Source organism: Uloborus diversus, unplaced genomic scaffold, assembly GCF_026930045.1.
Source record: "Uloborus diversus isolate 005 unplaced genomic scaffold, Udiv.v.3.1 scaffold_13, whole genome shotgun sequence".
Classification (NCBI taxonomy): domain Eukaryota; kingdom Metazoa; phylum Arthropoda; class Arachnida; order Araneae; family Uloboridae; genus Uloborus; species Uloborus diversus.
Genome location: NW_026557987.1, coordinates 6,948,956 through 6,972,302, shown reverse-complemented (window position 1 = coordinate 6,972,302; position 23,347 = coordinate 6,948,956). Strand labels below are relative to the sequence as shown.

Below are 23,347 nucleotides of genomic sequence, written 5' to 3'. Positions count from 1 at the left end.
TTCAATCAAATCGATTGAGGCAGTGAGAAGCAAAGCAGACTTCAGAGTAAAAATGCGTCCAAAGTTTGAGCTCGGCACACTTGCTCCGAAATAAATGAGAATCCCGACAACCACACACTAGTTGTCTCCAAAATTTTGATTTTGCACTGACATCCCTTTGCTTCTGGGTGCCTCCATTGACAAAGTTATTTTTAAAACAAATGCAAGGTAATATATCTTCGAATTACGAAAGTGATGGGCACGAGCTACCAAAGGTGATTTTGAAAAGTTTTAGATGTGTAAAATAAGAATATATGTAAATAAAATTTTTAAAATGCTCTCACATTAGGGGTGGTCCTTATATGAGGCTAAAAAATAAAATTGTGAATTTTCAATGGGCCACCCCCTAGTTTTGTTCTAGTATAGAAAAAAGAATTACTGTGACCTTTTGAGATTTTTAAGACAAATTTTAAGGATCGCTACCACAGCTGAAACTTTTGAATTTTTAGAAAAAATTTCGAATTTTTGCATTTTCTTGTGCATTTCTGAAGGACAAACATTCTCCTAAATAGCCATTCCATTTTGAACCAGGAAGGGTGTGTCACAGGAATATCACATCACTTTTTGAAAAATACCAATTTGGAATAACTCCAACTGTCCAAACTCCTATTATCCTAATCACTGGTTATCAGAATCACTTTAAGACCTGCCCCCCCCTCAAAAAAAAAAAAAAAAAAGAGACAGAAATCATTTTGATATTTGCAAAATGATGATTGTGTCCAACTGCTTTTCCTTCCATGAAGTCAAACAGTTTCTAGCATACAGTTATGATTTTTTATGTACTGACCCACATTTATTGGTTTAACATTTAAAAAAAAGCTGGTGGTGGGGGGGGTGCTTTATTTTTAAGAGTTAGACACGGATGCCAAGTTTTTCCCCTGCATGTCAATGAATAGAATGCTAAATAATGAATACAATGCTTTATTGTTCAAGTTATATCGAGCATTTTTTAAAAATTTTAACTGCCCAGACTATTTGAACAAAAAATAATTTTCTTAATAATGGATTATACCTGTGAGGGACCACTTTGACTTTCTTGCATCGTAACTAATATTTTGGTTTGAATGCAGACATGTGACCCAAACAGGATGAAAAATACTGTAAATGCTTGGCTCTCTGAACCAACACAACACTGTTAGTATATTTTACTACAACTGAAAGCTCTCCCATGCGTTTTTGTATCTATGTAGCAGACTATTTCAATCTAAATTAACTGGAATATGTTGAATTTAACTTTCAATGCCCCTTCTCTTTTTGTGAACACAGTATTGTGCTCTTTCAAAAAATACTGAAAAATCACATTTGATTTAGTAACTGAGTGCTATGCTATCGTTTTAAAATCTTTCTCCCAGCGCTTTGATTCTTTATTTATTTACCTCTACCAGCTGCAATGCTCTTGCATTTTGACAGTATCATTGGCGGTCCTGGCCGAAGCGGAATAGGAAGGATTCCATTTTTTAAGTTTTGCTACTCATTCAAAAAACCAATCAATGTTACATTTAAATATTGATAAACATCGGTAAACGATATTCAACCGCGTTCTCATTCCTAATGTAATGTAAAATTGTTTTTTCGAATGAGATCGACTTCTCAACTCTTTCGGGACGTGTAAAGTTTCAGTTCTAGGTTGGCATCCTTTGATGCCCAATCATATGCAAACGAGGCATGCAAGTATAAATAGTGAACGATTCCAATCATTCTCTCTTTTTCTTTCGATCTGCCTCGTGGGTGTTAGATCTGGTAGGTATCAGGGAGTTGTGAACTCCCTGACACCTACCGGATTTGGCCAGGGTTTATTTTTATTAATTTATTTTGTGCATTTATTTATTTTAGTTATCAAAAATTTATTACCAATAAATTTTTGGTAATCTTTTAAACAAGCTTCCAAAGTTCATTTCTTCACATTGACAATAATTCTGTGTCTTCTACTGCGTGGTATCATCTCTGCTTGTATAAGCACGTAATATTGTCGACTGACTTACAGAACTTAGCCTTTGGTTTTCTGTTTAAACAACGTAAGTTACCAAATATTCATGGTCCCTCAAAGATTTTTCACCCCTTTGAAAAGCCAAATTTGGAAGGAGATTGCCCCCAGTTTGTGAACCACTGGTCTAGACCAGCTCCCCCAGGGGTTCCACGGAGATCAATCCAGGGTTCAACGAAACCATCATTTTTTATTTTCCTTTCTGCTTAGAAAACTTAAAAAATCCATCAAAATAGTGAATATTTAAAAATTAAAACTGAAATTTTAAACTATAAAGTTTTGTTTGTGCCGACAAAATTTTGTTTTCAAATTTTATTTTTTTGTTATTTTTGAAATTAAGCTTTGACATTATAAAATTTATTTGAAATAATTTTCCCTGTGACTTTTAAAAAAAATTCAAGAATATTGCTTCAAACTATAATACTTATGAAAAAACAGGGGTTCCACCAAAAAAAAAAACTTGTTATTTAAAAGGGTTCCACTCATTGAAAAAATTAAGAAACGATGGTCCAGACGTTTCTGTGTGTGTTCTGTGGAACCCAAGGGTTACATGGAGATCAATCAACTATTCCACGAAAATCTCACTCTTTATTTTCCTAACTTTCTTTTTAGACACTTTAAAATATCTATTAAAATAATGATTTTTTAAACTCAAATTTTAAACTTTAAATCTTAGTTTGTGTCAAAAAAATTTTTTTTTAACATTTATTTATTTTTATTTTTTTATAACTTCTTGAAGTTGTGTTTCAATCTAATGAACTTTATTAAAATTTTACTTTCACAGCATAAAAAACATTTCAAGAATGTTGTTTCAAACTATACTACTTGTGAAAAAACGGGAGTTCCACAAAAATGAAACTTGTTATCAAAAAGGGTTCCACTCATTGAAAAAATTAAGAAACGCTGGTCCAGACGTTTCTTAAATTGTGTTCCATGGAACCTAAGGGTTCCATGGAGATCAATTAAGGGTTCCACGAAGATCTCACTCTTTATTTTCCAGAATTTCGTTTTTAGACACTTTAAAATATCTACTAAAATAATGATTTTTTAAACTCAAATTTTAAACTTTAAATCTTAGTTTGTGTCAAAAAAAATTTATTTTCACAATTATTTTTTTTTATTTTTTTGTAACTTCTTGAAATTATGTTTCAATCTAATGACCTTTATTAAAATTTTACTTTGACGGCGTATAAAACATTTCAAGAATGTTGCTTCAAACTATACTACTTGCGAAAAAACGGGGGTTCCACAAAAAAAGAAACTAGTTATCAAAAAGGGTACCACGCATGGAAAAAATAAGGAATTGCCGGTCCGGGCCTTCCCACTTACCTTGCACGGTGAGTATGGCCCTGGCCTGGTCCCTGTCCAGCGGCGTCCTGGCGACGCAGGTGAAGATGCCCGAGTCCAGCTCCAGCGTCTTGGTGATGGTGAGCGAGTTGTCCGAGGCCTGCACCATGCGCGGGTCCCGGTCGAAGTCCACCGCCTGACCGTTGAACAGCCAATCGATGCGCAGCTCCAGGGAGGGGTCCGCCTCCGCGTTGCAGCGGAACGTGGCCGACGAGCCCGCAGACACCTCGAAGTTCTCGGGCGGCTGGGTGATCAGTGTCTTGCCTGCAGGGGGAGAGGGAGACTTTCGTTTTACTCTTTTTTTTTTTTTTTTTGATGTTAACAGGATATCGACTTCAAAAAAGGGGTATGAGTGACCATTGAAGGAAAAGGGACATTCAGTGACCGGCTCAAAAAAAAGATGTGACCAAAATTATACATACTGAACACAATTGGTGGCTACGGTAAAGAATATTTTTAAACTGTGGGTCTACGATATTAACATACTTGCCAACCTTTGAAGAAAAAAAAACAGGAGATTCCATTAGAGGTATATAGGTGATTCACCAGCGACATATCTTCACAACATAATTATTAATTGTGCTTTTAAATAACATGAATACTAAATTTAAAGTGAAATGGGGATTTTTCGCAGATGTAAGCTGATTGGTAGCAGCAAAAAAAAACATACTGCAAAGGAAAAACCCAATAATAAGTAGTGAACTTGCTTCAAGTTCTGTACATTCCCCAGTCTCTTCCAGAAAAGTAGCTACCAAAATTTAATTCCTAAAATCCGAAAAAAAAAATCAATATACAATGAAAATAAAACATATAATAAGTTGGTATAGAGCAGCACATGCTAAAATAACTTCAAACTTTCAAAATAATTGAAAAATTTTCCAGATGCAGAAAGATTGAAATCTGCTGCCATTTTCGGCAGAGCACGTGCTTCGTTGCACATGCAATGTAGAAAGCTTCCAAAAAATTAATTTTTACTAACGGAGTTATTAGTAGGAAAAATTCTGATTCCCTGACATTGGTGGACTAGAAAGGGGCGCCATCTATTGAGAAGAAAGTGAAACTTTTTGATGATTGACTGAAAAAACGGGAGAAAATCGTAAAAAACGGGAAATCGGGAGATGGAAGCAAAAAACGGGAGTCTCCCGTTAAAAACAGTAGAGTTGGTAAGTATGTATTAATAACCTCTCTTGAAACTCAATGAGCGTATTATAGCCCAACTCTTCCTTAATCGCCCCATTTTCTAAAAACGCCAGAATTTCAATTTGTTTAATTTTGGATCCATTTTTTCCCCTCAAACTGCAAAATTGATCCAGTAATGGCCAATCCAAAATCTGAAAACCTCAGTAGTGACCATCTGACATTCTCCCCATTCAAAGAATTTACATTACTTACTTTAAATTCAAATAACTGATGAATAAAATAGATTCAATACGATAGTTACATTAAGTACCAACAAAAAAATCACATTGTTATTGATCATTTCTTAATTTAAAGTACATTTGTTGATTTAAATCAGCTGGATTTAAATCAACTGATTTGTATTAAGTGATTTGTTTAACAAAGGTGTTGATTAAAATCAGTTCATTTAACTTTTATAAATGAATTTTGCATTTTAAAAATGTGTTGCTCTAAATTTAAGTATACTGTGCGTCATACAATCATTTCAACTGGTTAAAATTTACAGATCCCTCTTTTGGTGTATGCGTATCAGCTTTTCAGACTCTTGCAATATTGCTTTTACGTCAAAATAAGTTCAGAACAAATAAAAATTTGCAGTTTTTCTTATACAACATAACTAATTAAGTTTCAGTATTTTAGAAGACTAAATTAAGTATGAGTATGCTGCCAAATGATAACATGATGCGTTTAAGGATTAAAAAGTCATTTGTAATTAATATCTAAACTTTTGAGGTTGAGTAATGTTCCAAAGTTATACAGAAATACAGAACACAGTATAGAAAAGTCTTTTGGGTGGGTGGACCTTAGAGTGGCTCAAAAAACCTTTTTTTCAGCTAGAGCCCAGGACACCCCCTATTTTTTTTAGACTTACTAATAGTATCCTGCTGTGAAAGTTTTAGCTTCTTACTCAACTTTTAAGGGGGCGCTCAATGACCCTCCATTTAACATTAGCCGTGGCATAGAAAATTACCCACATTTAGAAACATTTAATTTCCCCAGCTGTTTTTTGTAAATAATTGTTTTATTGCAATGTATATGCATATTTCTGATGTATATTATAGTATGTAGCAATGTTTTTCCAGTTCAAAGTATTTTTGAACCCCCCTTCCTGTACATTTGAAGTTTAGGGGAGGGGGGTTGAGCTCCCTCTTTCAGTTGAAATAGGAAGCTAAAATTCTCCCCGTATATAGCTATCCAAAAGTCTAAAAATATGGAGGGGTGTCCTGGTATCTTGGAGAAACTTTTTTTTTTACATGTATTTTTGAACCACCCTAGTGGACTTGTTGAAAACTTTCACCATTACATATGAGTCAGTGAGAAGCAAAGGGATGTAAGTGGCAACATTAAAAATTTGGAGATGACCAGTACACATGGTAGGTGAACCTCTCCTCTGTCTTGGGGCGAGAGTTGGTACTTAGTAGCCCTGGTAGGCGCTGCTGTACAGCACGATTTAGAAAAACGTTTCAATGAAGACTTGATCTTTGAACGCATTTTACTCAAAACTTGAAACTATCCACTGACATTCCTTCACTTCTCGCTGTCTCATATCTCTTTTCAATGAACCTATCTCTTTCGAAAAACTGGCTTTTGAATCTGTTTTTTCCCCCAGAATAAAACGAACAGCAAGAGGGACTTTTCAACTTGGAATGCGTAATGGCAGTCATTTCAAAGAGCATTGACCGTCTAAGCCTGTTTCCACCATGATCGATAACCTTCTCAATCATAAAAAAAAGTTTTAAAAAAAAACACATGTCATCGGGATATTTTTTAACAACATGCACAAAAATCCAACAAAAATTCCCAAAATAAAACAGCTTTGAATGAAAGGAGGTAAAAACGAAGCTGTCCCAGAAGATGATTTCCAAAGAAGGGAGACGGCAATGTGACAATCTTTTTGGTTGATTTCAAAAAACGATGCCTGGAGAAGAAGAGGACCTACTTTTAACTTCAAGTTTCCCTTCCGCTTCGTCGTAACCGAGCTTGTTGCTCGCAGAACACTTGTAGAGACCTTCGTCGGTGACCAGGGCATCCTTGATCTGGAGGTCTCCATTGTCCATCACCTGGAAAGAGGGCGCCACATGTAATAAACCCACAAAACTATGGAGGAGGAGCCACTACCCATCATCCCCAAAAACAAATACAGGGGTATCCCTCGTATAACACGGTTCATTCGTTCCGTGTAGTATCGAAACCATGTTATACGAGACTTTTTTATATATAAATGGATTTTTTACTTATTTTTTAACGTAATTAATCATGTGCATATCATAAATCACGTCAATGTGTACTATGTTGTATTGAAACCGTGTTATACGAGACCTTGAAATAATGTAAATCAAGGAATGAATACCGTGTTAAATCGAAGCCAAGTCATAAGGTACAAATTTTATAACAGCTTAAATTTCGGCTCAATAGAACGTGCAAACAAAAACTGGCAACCAGAACATACAAAGACCCACTGATTTAAAAGTTAGAGTTGTTGTAAACGATAAAACTTAATTATTTTACGTACCTCAAATTAAATATAAAACTTTATCAACTTTCCTTACTAGCAACAAAAAGCATTCTATAAGAAAAAAAAATCTGAGCTTTTCTGCAGCAATCAAGTTCGTCTGAGCAACAACAAAACAAAATGTAAAATAAAATAAATAGTATTATTCTATTTATTTCATTTCATATTTTGTTTCTACTACATTTTTCATTTATCGTTTGCCAAATTTAGCCTACGTTTAATCCTGATATTTTCTTGCAATGCATTGGAAACAAAATAACATTCATCTTCTTGCTCTTTGAACACTGATAAGAAAAATAAAGTGTGTATTTAAGAGTTAAAGTTATACAGGGAAAGAGTCGAAGACAGACAACTTTTCGTAAAAGTTTCATAAAAACAAAGTAAAAACTTATTACAGTTATTATCATACATATTTTAACAATGTATTGAACAAAAATGAAATTCTTTCTCTTGAAATTTGTGTTGCATCAAAACCATGTAGTATTTAAAATCGAGTTTTGTACCTTGTAATATCGAAACTGTTATAATAATCGCAAATTTGGTACCATGTAATATCGATACCGTGTTGTAGAAGTACCGTGTTGTACCAGGGGCACCTGTATTTGCAAAACATTCTATTTTTCACTTTTTCATTCTCTCGGGAAATGATATTGTCAATATTGTAAATCAAGATTCAATTAAATGTGGTGTCCCCCCCTAGATACTTTTAGGAGGACACCAACCCCTGCCCCTTTCAGGCGACCCTCGATGCACCTAGTTTTTTTTTTTTTTTTGCCCCTTCAAATCAACACCTGATAACAAAAGTAAATTTTCTTGCTCAAGAGGTAAGAATACCCTCCATCATGGCTTTGAAATGTAGCTTTCTCGATCCCCTCATCACCTAGAATGGGCGTGGGGAGATTATACTACAAAACTCGGTATTTTTTTACAATGAAATTATTTAGAGAAACCCAAAACTCGGTACTTTTCTAGTACAAAATTCTTTTGAGAAAGTTGCTTCCTTAATTCATCCTTCCTTAATTCATTTTAATGGGAAACAGTAAGTTGAATCTTGATCTACAATATTCGACAATATCGTTCCTAACATTATGCAATAACAATTTTTAAATGAGATAAACCTTGACTATGGGGCTACTAACAGATTTTTTAGTTTGTCCCAAGAAAAAGGGTCTGAATTCTTTAACAAAGAAGGGGGGGGGAACGTTTTTCTTTATTTTTAAACAATTATTTTTTAAGTAAAATTACTTTTGCCTGGAATGAATTTATTACTCCCACTAATAGTTTTCATCTCTAGCAGTCCTGCCTTCATTGGATTCAAAATTAACAAATGATCATGGTAGGTTGTGTGAATGACATTCATATTTTTTTATAAAAAAAAAAAACAAATAAGAGAGGTTACAGGAAAAATTCCAAACAAGACTGCATCGTGGATGAGTCCCCAAAATCGAACCTGCTATCTGTATAGTATTATTTCGAGTTTGAGACTGAAAATTTTGGAATTTTATAAAGGAAACTCGGCTTTCAAGCCTAATGCTTGAAAATAAAAGTTAATTCTTTCATGTCAAATGTATGCATGTGAAACTGGATCCAAAGTTCAAATTAAGAACATTCGAAGCCATCATGTTTTTCCTTCTTCCGAAATCCTTCATCATACAAATGCACGTGAGTGATTTTGATGATGTAAAGAAGAATTGTACGAAGGCTTTGAATTTTCTTCTGAGCAGAGTTGCAAGAAAGAAATCAACATTGAGGCCATGTCTAGAGACAGTTAATCTGTAGATCATATTCCAAGCTCTCATCAATCCGGGAGGCCGGTAGAGGGTTTGAGAACTTCAGACCGTGGATGACCATCGTATTGGACGGGTTTTGGTAAGAAACATTATTCTCAATGCAGTGAATTTGGTCTGCAACATCAGGATAAAGATGAGGTTGGAAGAGAGAAAAAAAATAATGGCTTAGCTTTTACGAATGTAGGTGGACTCACCTGGTACCTCCCTCCACTCAGGACCTTCCCCTCCTTGGACCACCTGACCTCCGGCTTGGGGGCCCCGAAGACCCTGCACAGCAGCAGAACTGTGGATGTGATCACCGCCTTCGTCAGGGGCTCGGGCCCCTCGGTGATGGTGGGGGGCAACGCTGTGGGGGAGAAGGGAGACACGTTCAAAAAACAACATGGCTTGCGATATCGTTGAATATCGTAAATAGAGATTCGGTAGAGATTCCCGATCACACACAGTGGAAGACAATTATAACGCAGACTAGAGATCCTAAATACGGAGAGGTTGGACAACTTCAGAACCGTGGCCATCTTATGTCCCAAGATGCCCACTCCCATAGACCGTACTGCATCTTCTGCCCCAAATACCACTGCACATTGTATTGAAAAAATTAGAAGCTAGTTTTGATATTATGCCACAGTGCTGCACAGTGGCAATACAATATGCTGCATATTATATTGCCACAGTGCTGCACAGCAGCAGCACTGTGGATGTGATCACCGCCTTCGTCAAGGGCTCGGGCCCCTCGGTGATGGTGGGGGGCAACGCTGTGGGGGAGAAGGGAGACACGTTCAAAAAACAACATGGCTTGCGATATCGTTAAATATCGTAAATAGAGATTCGGTCGAGATTCCCGATCACACGCAGTGGAAGACAATTATAACGCAAACTAGAGATCCTAAATACGGAGAGATTGGACAACTTCAGAACGGCGGCCATCTTGTGTCTGAAAATGCAGACTCCCCGTAGACCGTAATGCATCTTCTGTTCCAAATACCACGGCACATTGTATCGAAAAAATTAGAAGCTAGTTTTGATATTATGAAAGGAAATGTGCAGATCACAAATATCAGTTTGTTTTCTATCTTTATGGATGAGTTTTTGAGAAAAAAAAAAAATTTCTTTGTAAGCGCTATGACGATACGAAACAATTGCCGCCGGAAAGCCAGACTTGGAACTTACTCCGTTTAATGAAAATATGAGAAGAAAAATCAGTCTGTTCTTTAAAGATTTCATGTCCTATATTCCGTGGCAAAGCTAGAAATTCACACAGCACAGCATTTTGAGCTGACAACACTTGGACTAAACATGGCAGACCGTTGTCCAATCTTTCCGTATATAGGATCGCTAACGCAAACCTTGGGTGCAGAGGTTGTATAGATTTTGGTACCAGAAAGCTCATTTAGAAACTTTTTAAAAAAATGATATTCAGACTGCATCAATTAGGGAGTGTTTGATGTATTTGTGGCAACAGCAAAAAAAAAAGAAAGGAAAAAAAAATAGTATAATTGCTCACTATAAAAATTATATTCTCATTGAATTCTTGTTCAGCGTTGTTTGATAGAATACATAAAAATTAGCCTTATGCACCACAAAAAGAATGTATGTTCCTTTTCCACTTTTTACAAAATGCTGAATTGTGTATAAAATATTTTATTTAAAAAAAAAGCAGAATAAATTCAAAAGAAGTTCTTGTCACCAAATTGAACTGACTTATTCGATGTGCTCGGTTAGTTTTTCTCGGCAAATTAGTTAAAAAGAAAAAAAATAGTTTTAACTCTTCATTTTTTGAAATCATGAGAAGATATTTGAATAATAAGAAACTCGAGGAACACAAACCCCAAAAGACATGGAAAAAAAAATGACTGACCTAGTACATTGAGGTAGAAGTCCTTGAATGCATATCCGTGCACGTTAGATGCATTGCACTGGTAGACGGCAGTATCCGATTTCTCCAGTCTCTCGATGAACATGGTGTTGCCTTCGATCTTCCTCCTGGGGTTTGGCCTGGCCTCTGAAAGAATCGACAGTGTTCGGAAACATCGTTTACACTCTCCGATACCCCCAAAAACATCACTCCAAACTTAGAATAGTCACTGCATGCTCTAATCTCACAGGTTATTTCTTTTTTTAAACTATTATTACAATATATAAACTAAGAATTAACACTTCTAACATTATTAGCCTACACCACACACAGTTCTTTAAAAAAAAAAAAGAATTAATTTGAATTTTGACCTCTTGAATTTAAAATATGTTTTTCGCAATCACGAGTGTGTGTGTGTGTATGTAGGCGTGTGTGTTTATGTGTGTGTGAGGGGGGTATGTGCATTTGTGTGTAGGGGTATGTGTATGTGTGTTTATGTCTGTGTGCAGGTATGAGTGTGTGGGTAGTTGTGTGGGTAGTCGTATGAGTGTTTGTGTGTGGGGGGGGGGGGGAATGTGTATGTGTGCAGGCATGAGTGTGTGGGTAGTTGTGGGTAGGTGTATGTGTAGGTGTCTGTATGTATGTGCTTGTGTGTGTATGTGTTTGTGTATGTGTGTGTACGGGTATGTATGTGTGCGTGTGTGTGTAGGATATGGGCGCAACCTGGAGACGGTTTTCGCAAGAGGATCAGGCTGGTAGAGGGCGCTGGTGGGAAAATAAAATGATAGGAATTCAAAGCAGTCAAGTGAGAACAATAAGCAATCGTGATTGCTCAAAAAAATTATTATTTATGTAAGCATGATATTTGCAATCTTTTGTGAATTTAAAAATGTTTAGTTACTTTTCATTGATTTTAATGGCATTACTTCAGCATGAGCTTTCATTGTTTTAAGTTATGTTAGCCACTTTTACAAAGTGTAAAACTCATAAGAGAAAGTTGTATGTTAATCAGACGTTATGACTCTTAACTTGTTTTTTCCGGCCACCACTTAATTTTTAACCTGGTATTTTTTATTCAGGGTTCGAAGATATCATGATATTTTCAAAAATATCCAATATTTTGATATATTTCGGATATTTTGATATCAATCCGATATTTTCAATCAGCACAAACTAAAGCCTTCAAAATAGTAAATTAATCCTCAAATCACTCTTTATTTTCTTATATTATTATTACAATATGTAGACTTAAAATTAAGCTTTCTTTCATTACTCATATCTAATATTTAATTTTACATTTTTATCAATTTTTAATGGAGTTAATTTAGCATATTTGCTGTTTTACTCATTTTTCTTCTTTACACAGTTGTATGATTCAGAAATAAAAAATATGCATTGGTTGTTGAACAATCATAAGACATTTTTTTTCTGACCAATGTTTAATATTTAATTTGGCACTTTTAATAGGAATTACAATTAAAATATTTATGAACATAAAATAAAAAGGGGAATACTACATTACTTTGTTACATTAATCACGGATTAATACATCATAAAAATACAGTACATAATTTTTGGTTACTTTTAATAAAAAATAAACAAAGTTACTATGATTAATAATTTTTACATTGAAAAAAGGGTAGTTGAAAAAATAAATATCGAAAATATCATGATATTTTCAAAATAAATATCGGATATATATCGTGATATATATCATGATATATATCGACTGATATATATCGGCGAACCCTGTTTTTATTTATTTTACGCTACTGAGAATTTTATTAATACAAAGCAAAAAAATAGCATTATATCATATTAAAGACATAAAGATGTATTATGTTGTAAAAAAAAACAATATTTTAAAATACTTTCAATTATTAATAATGTTCACTATCATAACGAAGATCATATTACTAAGTGGGCAGATAAGAGGGGTATGGCAGTTAAGGTAGGGAAAGGTCAAGTGCTACACTTAGGTCATGGGGATAAGCATATGAGATATCGTTTACAGGGTTCAGTCATTAGTCAGGCAGAAAAGGTTTTTGATCTGGGTATCTTAATAAATCAGGACTTCAAGTTTAGCCAACAGTGCAGCATTGCAAGCAACAAAGCCAACAGAATGCTTGGATTTATCAATAGATCTCTTTCAAACAAATCTAAGAGGGTTCTCCTGCCTTTATATCAAGGGCGCCTATATAGGGGGGCAAGGGGGGGCTCGAGCTCCCCCCTTAGAAATTAGAACTTCCTTGCTTTTAGTACTTTTTTCTTTGCAAAAATGTAAAAATATTTCTACTCCAGCCATCAATGAATAAGTTATTAAAAATGTCAAATTTTAATGACTCTAATCTGAAATGAAATTGGTTTTCGTTTGGAAAATATCATGCTAAACCATGGTTAAAATATCTGAGTCCTCCTTTACAGTTTTGTATATGGGCGCCCATGCTTTATATAGGAGTTTAGTAACACCCCACTTGGAGTACGCTGTGCAGTTTCGGTTGCCTTATCTCAGGAAAGATATTTTTGTATTGGGAAGGGTTCAAAGAAGGGTAACTAGACTTTTAAGGGGACTCTCAGATTTAGATTATGATACATACCAGACTTATTAGGCTTAATATGTATAGCCTGGAGCAAAGGAGAATCAGAGGGGAGATGATTCAGCTGTTTAAATTCATCAAAATGAAAGTTGTTAATGGGTTAAATTTTTGTGGGGAAAGCAGGACGAGGGGTCATTGTTTTAAGCTATTCAAATCTCAGGCTAACCTGGAAATAAGGAAAAACTACTACTTTAGTAGGGTTATGGGCACTTGGAAAAGCATACCGGAAGAGGTGGTCATGAGCAAGGGGGTGGATAGCTTTAAGAGGGCCATTGATCTTCACTGGGGACTAATAAACTGACTTGGACCAGCCTAGCAGGACCAAGGGCCTAAACTGGTCGTCATATTTGTATTTTTATTTCTACTGTTCTAGTAAAATGCTTTTTTAATTGTTACTTTGTTTTATACTATTGAGCAACAGTCATAACTATTGAATAACAAATGAGTGTCTTTTAACTAATTTTTAACAGGGAACTAATATTAATTCGACTATGCTCTCGGAATAATAGAAATTTGCAGAGAAAAACCGCAATTAATATGTAATAGAAATTTGCGGGGCGGGAGGGGGGGGGTAGATGAATACATAAAATAAATGAATAAACAAAACTCATATCAAAGTGTAACTTTGTTTATGAAAATGACACATAAAATGTTTGCAGCTATTCATATTCAGGGCTGGCAAGTTTTTGCTACTGGTTTTTTTGGTCACCTGTGGAAATAAAAAAAACATGGTTTTTTCCACCAGGTAAAAATAGGTTTTTCTGTTTTTGCATTAACAATTTATCTACACATTATTTAGAAGCAGCATGTGGATAAAAAGCATGAAAAATGCTTTGATAAAATATTTATTTCGTTAGTTTGCTTGTTTAAAATAAATCTAACGTACCAAGAGCCTGTTGCTGGCCACTACATTTGTATTTGTATAAGATAGGGTTGTACACAAGTAAACAAACTCACTCTCTAGGGGCTCTCCGTTGACCAGCCACTGCAGCTTGGGCTCTGGGAAAGCCCTGGCATCGCAGGTGAATCTCACCGATTCGTCTTCTGCAGCATTGGTGTTGTTGGGAGACTCGATCCAGTAGGGGATGGCTACAACACACACACACACACACTCAGTGGAGGCTTCATTTTCAACAAATTCATGCAATTCAAGAAAGACATTTTATTTTTATTTTATTTTATTATTATTATTATTATTATTTTTTTTTTTTTTTGAAAATTCACATCAAAAGTGAAAGAGTTGCTCGTGAAGACGTTGGATTCATCTCAAAATATAATTAATTAAGCACTTTTACATCTGGTATACCTCTTGTGAATGGTTCTTCTCAAAAGGGTCGGTCCATTTGTCAAGTCTGTTACCAGACCAGAGACGAGAGGGATCAGAAAAGAATCAAAATTAAAATATTAAAAAAAAAAACTTTTTTTTTTTCCAAAAGGGATTACTTCCACTGGGCAAAAAAATAAAATCGCTTGCACAAAATTATGTATTCAAAAATTTATAATACTTGCATTTCAATGTTTTTTTTTTCTTCGTTGAAATATTTTGTTCAGTATCCCACATGAAAACAAACTTTGAAAATGCAGGGTGTAAGAGATAACCTCAACTCATTTCTCTGCGCAGCATAAAGTACCATTTGCTCCTTTCCTCATTAACACTGTAAATGCATACACGGAACAGAATTTGTATATCAATATTATGAATTAGTGCAAAAGCTTAATTAAAAGTTTTAATATATTTTCATTTAAAGTGCGAGTATATACGTATGTACATATACAAATATAAGTGCTTTTAACAAACTTTAAAAAATATAAATAAATAAATAAAGCAAAGTTCTGTTTTAAACCCTACAATTTACAAAAAAAAAAAAGAAAAGAAAGAAAATCTGTCAATTTGATTCAACAATTTACAAAAATCACATCTTGCTCAAAATTTCAGGTTTGTTGATTTGACTACTTTAGATAATTTAATTTTTGGTATTAAGAACAAAGGCAGCTACTGGCCAATGTTTTCCCAATCTATATGAATCTTCCACACAAGGACGGATCCAGAAATTTTTCAAGGGAGGGACGATTGATTTCTCTTACTTACTTTTTACTAGGTATACTGATTTTAAAATATTTATCTCAAAGGTTTCAGACTTAAATTCCATAACAGTTCCGAGATAATGTCCCAAACCTCCCCTTCTCCCAACATCAATAAAAATCGTCTAAGTTTGCGTTTTTCGAACTTCATTTTCCGAAAATTTCCGGTGGATACTCCCTTGTAATCGTCCCTGCTTCCACAGAAACGACGGGGAAACCGTACCACTCCGCGCCTCCGCGTCCGTCACACAAAATAGAGAGAGGGAATACTTGTTAGATAAAAATGCTATATTATGTTTCTCACTTTTTACTATTCAATCTGCATTACATTAATCTAGTATCAGTACTTTCCTACATCGTATTTTTCACCGATTCCCGATCGGAAATTTATCGGATGTGATCTTGTTCTCTTTTCGTCCGCACGTGTGAAGGTCATCGAAGGGGAGTGGCACGAGTGTGACCCTGAAGAAGGAGTGGCTTAGCTCGTCATTGCCGACTCGAGCCAATAGCGTTATCCACGTGTAGTGGGCGTTGGCATCTGGTCGTATGCGGCTTTAGTGAATGATATGGTAATTAGGCGGAAGATAAAAGAATCTGGACTTCGTCTCTTCGCCGCTTGCACTCCGCGATCTAATTCACGATGTTTGGGTAGTCGAAAGACTCGCTCCTTTTCCCTAACACAATCCCCCACACAGGGATTGTGTTAGAATATAGTTTTACAGAATTAGTCTATTGAATAATAGGAAAATGATTATTACCGGTGATACTCATTTTATCCCGGCAACTCATATTAATAGTGAAGTAGTTTTTTAAAGCTCCTTTTCCCTAACACAATCCCCCACACAGGGATTGTGTTAGAATATAGTTTTACAGAGTTAGTCTATAGAATAATAGGAAAATGATTATTACCGGTGATATTCATTTTATCCCAGCAACTCATATTAATAGTGCAATACTTTTTTAAAGCTTTTTACTTTGGATTCAACGGGTCATCGTAGAAATATTTATTTAAAATGATTATGTTTTTATTTTGAGTGTTGATAGCAAATAAAGCTATTTCTTCTTTTAAAAGGGCTTAAAGTCATTCATTATACTCTGCTAATTTACGAATGGGTTTCATCCCATCATCAATACTCACAGTGGACGTCTATGGTCATGGCGTGGGTAATGGGTATCCCCACACCGTTGCTCCCGACACACTCATAGGTCCCGGCGTCGTCAAAGTCCACCTGTCGGATCCTCAGCGTCTTGCCGTAGTTGGTGTAGGTGTAGCGACTAGAGTACATCTCCGCACCGCGGCGGCTCCACTTGACCTCGGGCAGGGGCCTGGAGGGGGGGGGAGGAGAATCCATCAGTTCTAATTGACTCGCAAGCATAGACTAATAATAAGAGTAGACCGAGCTACGGCAACCCTTTTGCTGCTCATAAACCAAACCATGTGACTGGTGGATATCCTAGCAACAGCGGGCGTTGATCCTAGCAGACGATCAACGCCCGCGAGAAATAAAATAAATAGAATTGATGGAATGATCTTTTATGGAATCCGATTTGTAAATTTGTTATTCTAAGTTGTAAATATTTTGTTAATATGGTGAGTTTTTCGTTTAGATCGTATTTTGCATTTTCTATAGTCCATTTCAATAACTCTCTAAGCAATTAAAGATGCAAGGGCCCAAAAAGAATCGGCAAACGGTAAGATTTTTCAATACAATTTCAATTTGAGATACCGATGAGTACATTTTTGCGTTAACGCAAAACGTTTACGCCATTTCGTTCACGCCAACGCTGACAGCTCCAAATGAAATAAAAGTTACCGAAAACTGATCAAAAACTATTACTAATGTCAAAATAATGCATAACTAAAAAAAAAAACAGTTCAATCTCTGCACCTGGAAAAATATTATAATAAAAACACATTACGTCTTAAAATACATGTCGAGTGCCAAACCGTAGATAATCCTGCCATCTAGCAACCATGCTGCCAAAGTTTTCGCCAAGCCTTCCACTAGTCACATGATGTATCCATGAACCAATTTGTTTCATCAGCAAGTCTGGGAAAGCTCGGTCTACTCTTATTATTAGTCTATGCTCGCAAGCCATCATTCAACTTGGTGCGGGAATTGAATGTACCTTGAACATTTATAGTTGCCAACTCGGGAAAACCCCAAAGGTAAAAAATGTACGCTACTTACTATACATACCGTATGACCATCGATTACATGGAAAGGCTAATATCCGGTTTATAGGCGGAAATGGACGTATCTACAGGGCCCGATTAAGATATCGAGGGGCCCCAGGCCAAATATTTTTTTGGGGCTCCCTGTATTTAAACTTTATAACTTTAGCCATTGGCTGAAACACTTTTAGCCATAGACTAAAGAAATTTCAGCCATTTGGGGGCCCCTAAATATCCGGGGCCCTAGGCCAGGGCCTGGTTGACCTATTCAGTAATCAGGCCCTGCGTATCTATTAATTTACAGGGATGTTAGTTGGTTTGTTTCAGATGTGCACTTTTGCCTCTCTATTATTTAACCTTAATTTTATAAGAATGAAAATTCGCTCACAGCAGTATTTTTTAAATCTAAAGTATGTTCGATCTATATTCTCACGGCAAAAATGAATTGATTTATTTATTCACAAGAAATTTGTGAGCTTACCATTTTGCTTTTGAGAGAAATGAAAATATTTTATTCTATTTTTGTTGTGTTTCCATGGTAACTATTTTTTTCCCCCTTATTTTATCTTTGAGAATGCAGTAAATGAATAAGGCACTAGTGACATCATAAAACGCGTGCCTCGAAATGCCATCGTTATTTTCCCTTCTCCCCTGCTAGATTCATTTAGATGGAATCGTCTTTACTTGGCAGATTGCCAAATTAAATACAATCCATGGTTAAACAATACCATGTAATAATGAAAAACAAATCTAAAAAAGTAGCCATCAAAAGCAGACGGTGAAACATGTTTCTGGACGGAAAGTTTTTGCAATCCTGTGTCATTGAAATGGTAGGCCCCAAAGCAGAATACTTGACGATGTTCTGCAACGTAAAATCATTGGAACAAAAATGTTCTGCAAGTACTTCAAGCATTGTATAAACAGGCAACCAACGTGACCTTTTCCACAAATCGGGAGCCCTAAATCTAAATTGTTTCACACAGAACGTTTTTTTTTTCTTTTTCTTACAGTTTTAAAACTTCACTGTTGCTATGCATTTCTGCGAAACCTAAACATATTGAGATCCTCCAAAAATATTTTATATGCATTCTAAAATGCATAAAAAGAGCAAAGATACAAAAATTTATAAAAATTCAAACCTAGGTGTCAAACCACTATTTTTTTGGTTAATTTTACATGGCATGAAGGAGATATTAAAATATTGTTAATAAATAAATAAATTACTAAAATAATAAATAAAATTAGTCAAGTTATGGTCGGAAAAAATAAAATACTTCAAAACTTCTTAAATCATTGAAACATTTTCAGGATGCAAAAGGATTGAAAACTCAAATGAGACACGCAATTTCTGCGATAGACGTGTTTCATTGTTGACATGTTTCCAAAACATACGTTTTTGCAGGAAATTGCAGTTAAAAATTTAGAATTTAGGGAAAAATAAGGAAAAGGGGAACCAAAACTTTAGAAAAAATCAGAATCTTTTCAGATTTGGAAATGAAATTTCTGCAGAAAATCTGCAGAAATTGCAGATTTCAAGTATCTTCCAACTCAAGATAGAACTTTGCACAAATTCTGCAGTTTTCTTTAAGTTCAAAGTAAACCTAAAGTTCAAACAGATGATTAATCGAATTCAACATTTTTCGAGGGCTTTGCAACGAATTATCGTAATTTCCCGAGAATTTCAGATTTTCTTTTAATTTAAAGAACCCTGCAAAATTTGTGCAAAACTTTATTTCGAGTTGAAAGTTCATTTTTGCAGATTTTCTGCAGAAATGACATAGAAATCTGTAAAATTTGAACAGAATTGTTCTGCAGCTCAGGCATCTGTTCTGCAAATTTAGAAGCAAATTTAGAAGTCTTTGGAGACAGTAGGTCTCGAAGTCTGCCGAAATTCGAAGAAAAATCTAAGGAGTTTCGGTGAGACATCTCTTTCACTCATTTCACACATGTATGCCCTGCCACGTGCAGATGGTGAAATCTCGTGGTAGCTTGCATTACTAATGAAATCTTTAGTTTTGGAACTTTTAAATGTTCGGCAGACTTCGAGATCCCAAAATGGGGGGAAATAATTTTTGAGATGGAAACATGTTTCAATTTGCTGTTTTGATTGCTATCACTACACTATTTGTGCTGGTTTTATTTGAAAGTTACATGAATCACGATTCATTTTTAATGCACTTAATCTTAAGTTCACCGACCCAGTCAAAAGATTCGCAACCCCGGAGCTCGAATACGCTATCTTGCGGTGTTTAACAATACTAAAGAAAAAAGGTAAAACGTTCCATTCCACGTGTTTTCTTTGCGGTAAACTACAGGCTTCAGACAGTTTGTGGTGTAGTGTAATTTCAGAAGAATAGAAAAGAAAGCTTCCCACAAACACGATGAAAAATGACTGTCATTTACTAAGCGTCAAAGCAAGTTAAAAGTTACGGCATGTGTTTGTTTTACCTTTTTCATCCGCCATTAGACAGTGGCTGCAGCGCCCCCTATAGTTTATTGGAGTTGTGAATTTATTATCATCTGCAATGTTTTATATGTCCTTGCATTCTTTAATTTAGTTATCGCCTGCGCTATCTCTTATTTTTTAGTAATGGCAGCGACAAAGGAAATTTAAGTGCAGTTGAAATATTTTTTGATGGAATGTGAATGTTGTTTTTCTCGCTCGTTGTTGGCGAAGAGTTGTTTGTTTTACCTTTTTCATCCGCCATTAGACAGTGGCTGCAAATAGTGACAATAATAGACAGTGGCCCTATAGTTTATTGGAGTTACGAATACCTGCTTCGGCAATGTAAGAGTTTCATTCCCGTCTGCTCTCACGTTCCTTGGTCGACAAAAAATGATTTCTGATCTCGACCAGCGAATAATATTAGACTCACGTAATTGGGATTTTTTTTGGTTCTTTCACATTTGGTCCGATTGAGCAGATTCCACTGCATATATGAGTAGTGAGTTAATTAATAAGTGTTCATTAGAGTTCTGGCAACCAAATACAATTTGGGCATTCACCAAGTTTAACATGTTGCATATTTATGGATGCACTTTGCAGACTTAAAGATCAGAAACAAAACCACTATGCTGCCGTGCTAAGCACAGATGTGGTATCTGCACATTTTATCAAAATTGAGTTATTGTCACCAGGTGGTCGTTAGCAATTTAATTTACCTAAATGTCAAGTTTTTTGCCGATTTGTGAACGCGGAATATTAAAAAAAGCTTTAAGAAAAAAGTTGTAACTGCAAATTTGCTTAGTTTGCTAAGGCAATTTGAACGTAAGTGACAAATACTAAGCCTTTAAAGTGGTATATGCGCAGTTACCACTTTTTTCCTTAGTAATTTGTAGATACGACTTTTATATCTAAGTAAAGCTAAGTAAATATTTAATAATGTAGCAGTTTATTGTAACACAGAATATTAAAATTAGTTTTATCATTAAATAATTGATACAGGTTGATAATAAAATCTAATACAATTTTGCGTAATTGTTAAAGTAAATATTCAGCTTTTTCTATTTAAATGTTTATTTAAAATGCAAATTCTGAAAATGAAATGCATATAAAATATTCATATCTAATTCTTTCATGCAAAAAAAAGAAAAAAAAAACGCATTTCATTCTACGGCCAGTAATATATTTTTATTCAAGTATCGTCTGCTGCCAAAATTATCTTCATGCTCGGTAAAAATAAATCTAGAAAATAGAACATTATAAAAAAACACATTCTGTGAATATAAAAAACAGAAAATTGTTATGGATTACAGTTTTAACTGTCCGGAGTTTTGAAAATGGTATCTTTCAGAAGGTAGAATCTGTTAGATTTGTATTAACAAAACAAAGCGAAACAGCTAAGTCTAAAGAAAGCAGATGTTTTCAGTATTATTTAATAATGCATTGAGCACGTTTTTCTAAGCTATTTTTGTCGTATCTGTGCAGATACCCCTAAAAATGCCTAGTCATTGTCACTTAGGGTGAAAATAGCTTAGTATATGAAAAGGTTTTGAAAAGAAAATTTGTCGTAACTGCATTTATTAATTTTAAATTAAGATTTTTACAAAAATACTCTCTTACGGTTTTCAGATAAGTTATTTACGAAACAACTACTGCAAGTTGAGCATTTAATTAAGTCATAAATCAAAGAAACGAGTTGTAAAACTTTAATCATCCATTTCTCATTTTGAGCTCTGCTGCAGATACCACATCTGTGCTTAGCACGGCAGTATGGTCAATGACTCTCGAACCAAGAAAAAAAATGAGATAAAACCAAAAACATATGAGGCAGTGAGAAGCAAAGGGATTGTAAGTGGCAAAACTAAAATTGTGGAGATAACCAGTACCGATGGTAGGTGAACCTCTCCTCTCTCTTGGAGCAAGAGATTGTACTAGAAGCCCTGGTAGGTGCTGCAGTACAGCACGATTTAGAAAAAAAATTCAATAAAAGCCTACCTAGTTGAAAATGTCCACAGACATCTCTTCTGCTTCTCATTGCCTCATGTGAGCTGTTAAAATCACGAGTCTCGTTGTCGGCAATGAGTATGTTGCAATAACGGTAAGACTTTTTTTGCTTAATACAAGCAATATAACTAAGAGTCAACGAGTTTTAAACAAAAAGTGTAAAAAAATTATGTTTCTACTGATGCTTTTTCAGGTTGCTATTAGTGATGTTCCGGATATCCTTATCCGCGGAAAAATAAAGATCTGTATCCGTATCCGTTACCTTTTTAACGGATCTTTTCTATTCTAAAAATTTTTAAATATTTGAATAAAAGACTTAAATTCCGTTTAAATTAGGTTTTATTCCCTATTTGAATTATGAGGTATCATTTCAGAAGCCAACGGCCCTCTGAGACATGTTTTTTTTTTTTTAATTTTTAGTTTAATATTAGTTTTTGATATTAATTTGGGGTTTCTGTTACTCTTCATTTTGGTTTTTCTCGGCATCCTTCAAAAAAAGTGAGACAAAAGTCTCTATTTACTGTTTGTAAAGGTGTTCCCGGCTCTGTTATTCCGTCGGTCGGAGTAATCTGGGTGGAATGGGTCAGCGCTGCATTTATGCTGAAATAAAATGCGAAAAAATATTTCTAGCCTATCCAGTAGCAGCTTTACATTCTTGCTCCTGTATCCTACAGCTACCGAGCAAGATAGAAATGATTTTTCACATTCTATTTAAGCATTAATGCTGCGCTGACCCGTTCCTTCCAACTCTCCATCCATTTTAACGGAGATTTCTTCAAAGAGTAAATCATTGTCTTTATTATATTTTTGCCGTAGGCGACATTTTTTGAAGAAACAGTGTTATTATAGTGACGGGAATACCTTCCGTAATAAATTTTACACTTGGATAGTTCAATTGAGCAAAACTTTTTGAGATCCGTATCTGTATTCGCGGATCTTGCATACCTGCCAACCTCCGAGAAAAAAAATCCGGGAGATTTTTTTATTTTTATCCACAAGATTTTAACGCAAAATAAAATCAAACAGGACCCCTATCCTCTTTACATTTAACAATATATTAGTTATGAATTTCATATCAATTGAACTTACTTTCGTTTAGTAAATATTACTTGTATTGCTTTCTTTAAAAGTTCGGAAATAACATTTGGTACTCATTTTAAAAACAGAACAAAGCACAAACAGCTTGAACTGAGAGAAGGAGAAAATAATCGGCGCCGAAATTGTGCCCCTAGTTGCCAGGCGCGACGCTCGCTTTGATTGGATCCCGATGAAGTCATGCGCCGTATCACTCAGTGACGTCATAATCTCGCCCCGCTTCTTCTCGTGCCATTCTCTTACG

At 35.2% G+C, this 23,347-nt stretch overlaps 1 protein-coding gene across 1 annotated transcript in view; it reads right to left on the bottom strand.

Moving 5' to 3' along the window:
* LOC129232651 (neuroglian-like) overlaps nucleotides 1-23,347 on the bottom strand; it is a 99,452-nt gene that overhangs the window by 42,692 nt on the left and 33,413 nt on the right. The window contains exons 7-12 of the mRNA XM_054866783.1: nucleotides 16,524-16,711; nucleotides 14,261-14,392; nucleotides 10,710-10,853; nucleotides 9,046-9,197; nucleotides 6,489-6,609; nucleotides 3,353-3,634 (exon numbers count right to left, since the gene is read on the bottom strand). Coding sequence (XP_054722758.1) covers nucleotides 3,353-3,634; nucleotides 6,489-6,609; nucleotides 9,046-9,197; nucleotides 10,710-10,853; nucleotides 14,261-14,392; nucleotides 16,524-16,711 — 1,019 coding nt within the window. The remainder of the gene's footprint in view (nucleotides 1-3,352; nucleotides 3,635-6,488; nucleotides 6,610-9,045; nucleotides 9,198-10,709; nucleotides 10,854-14,260; nucleotides 14,393-16,523; nucleotides 16,712-23,347) is intronic.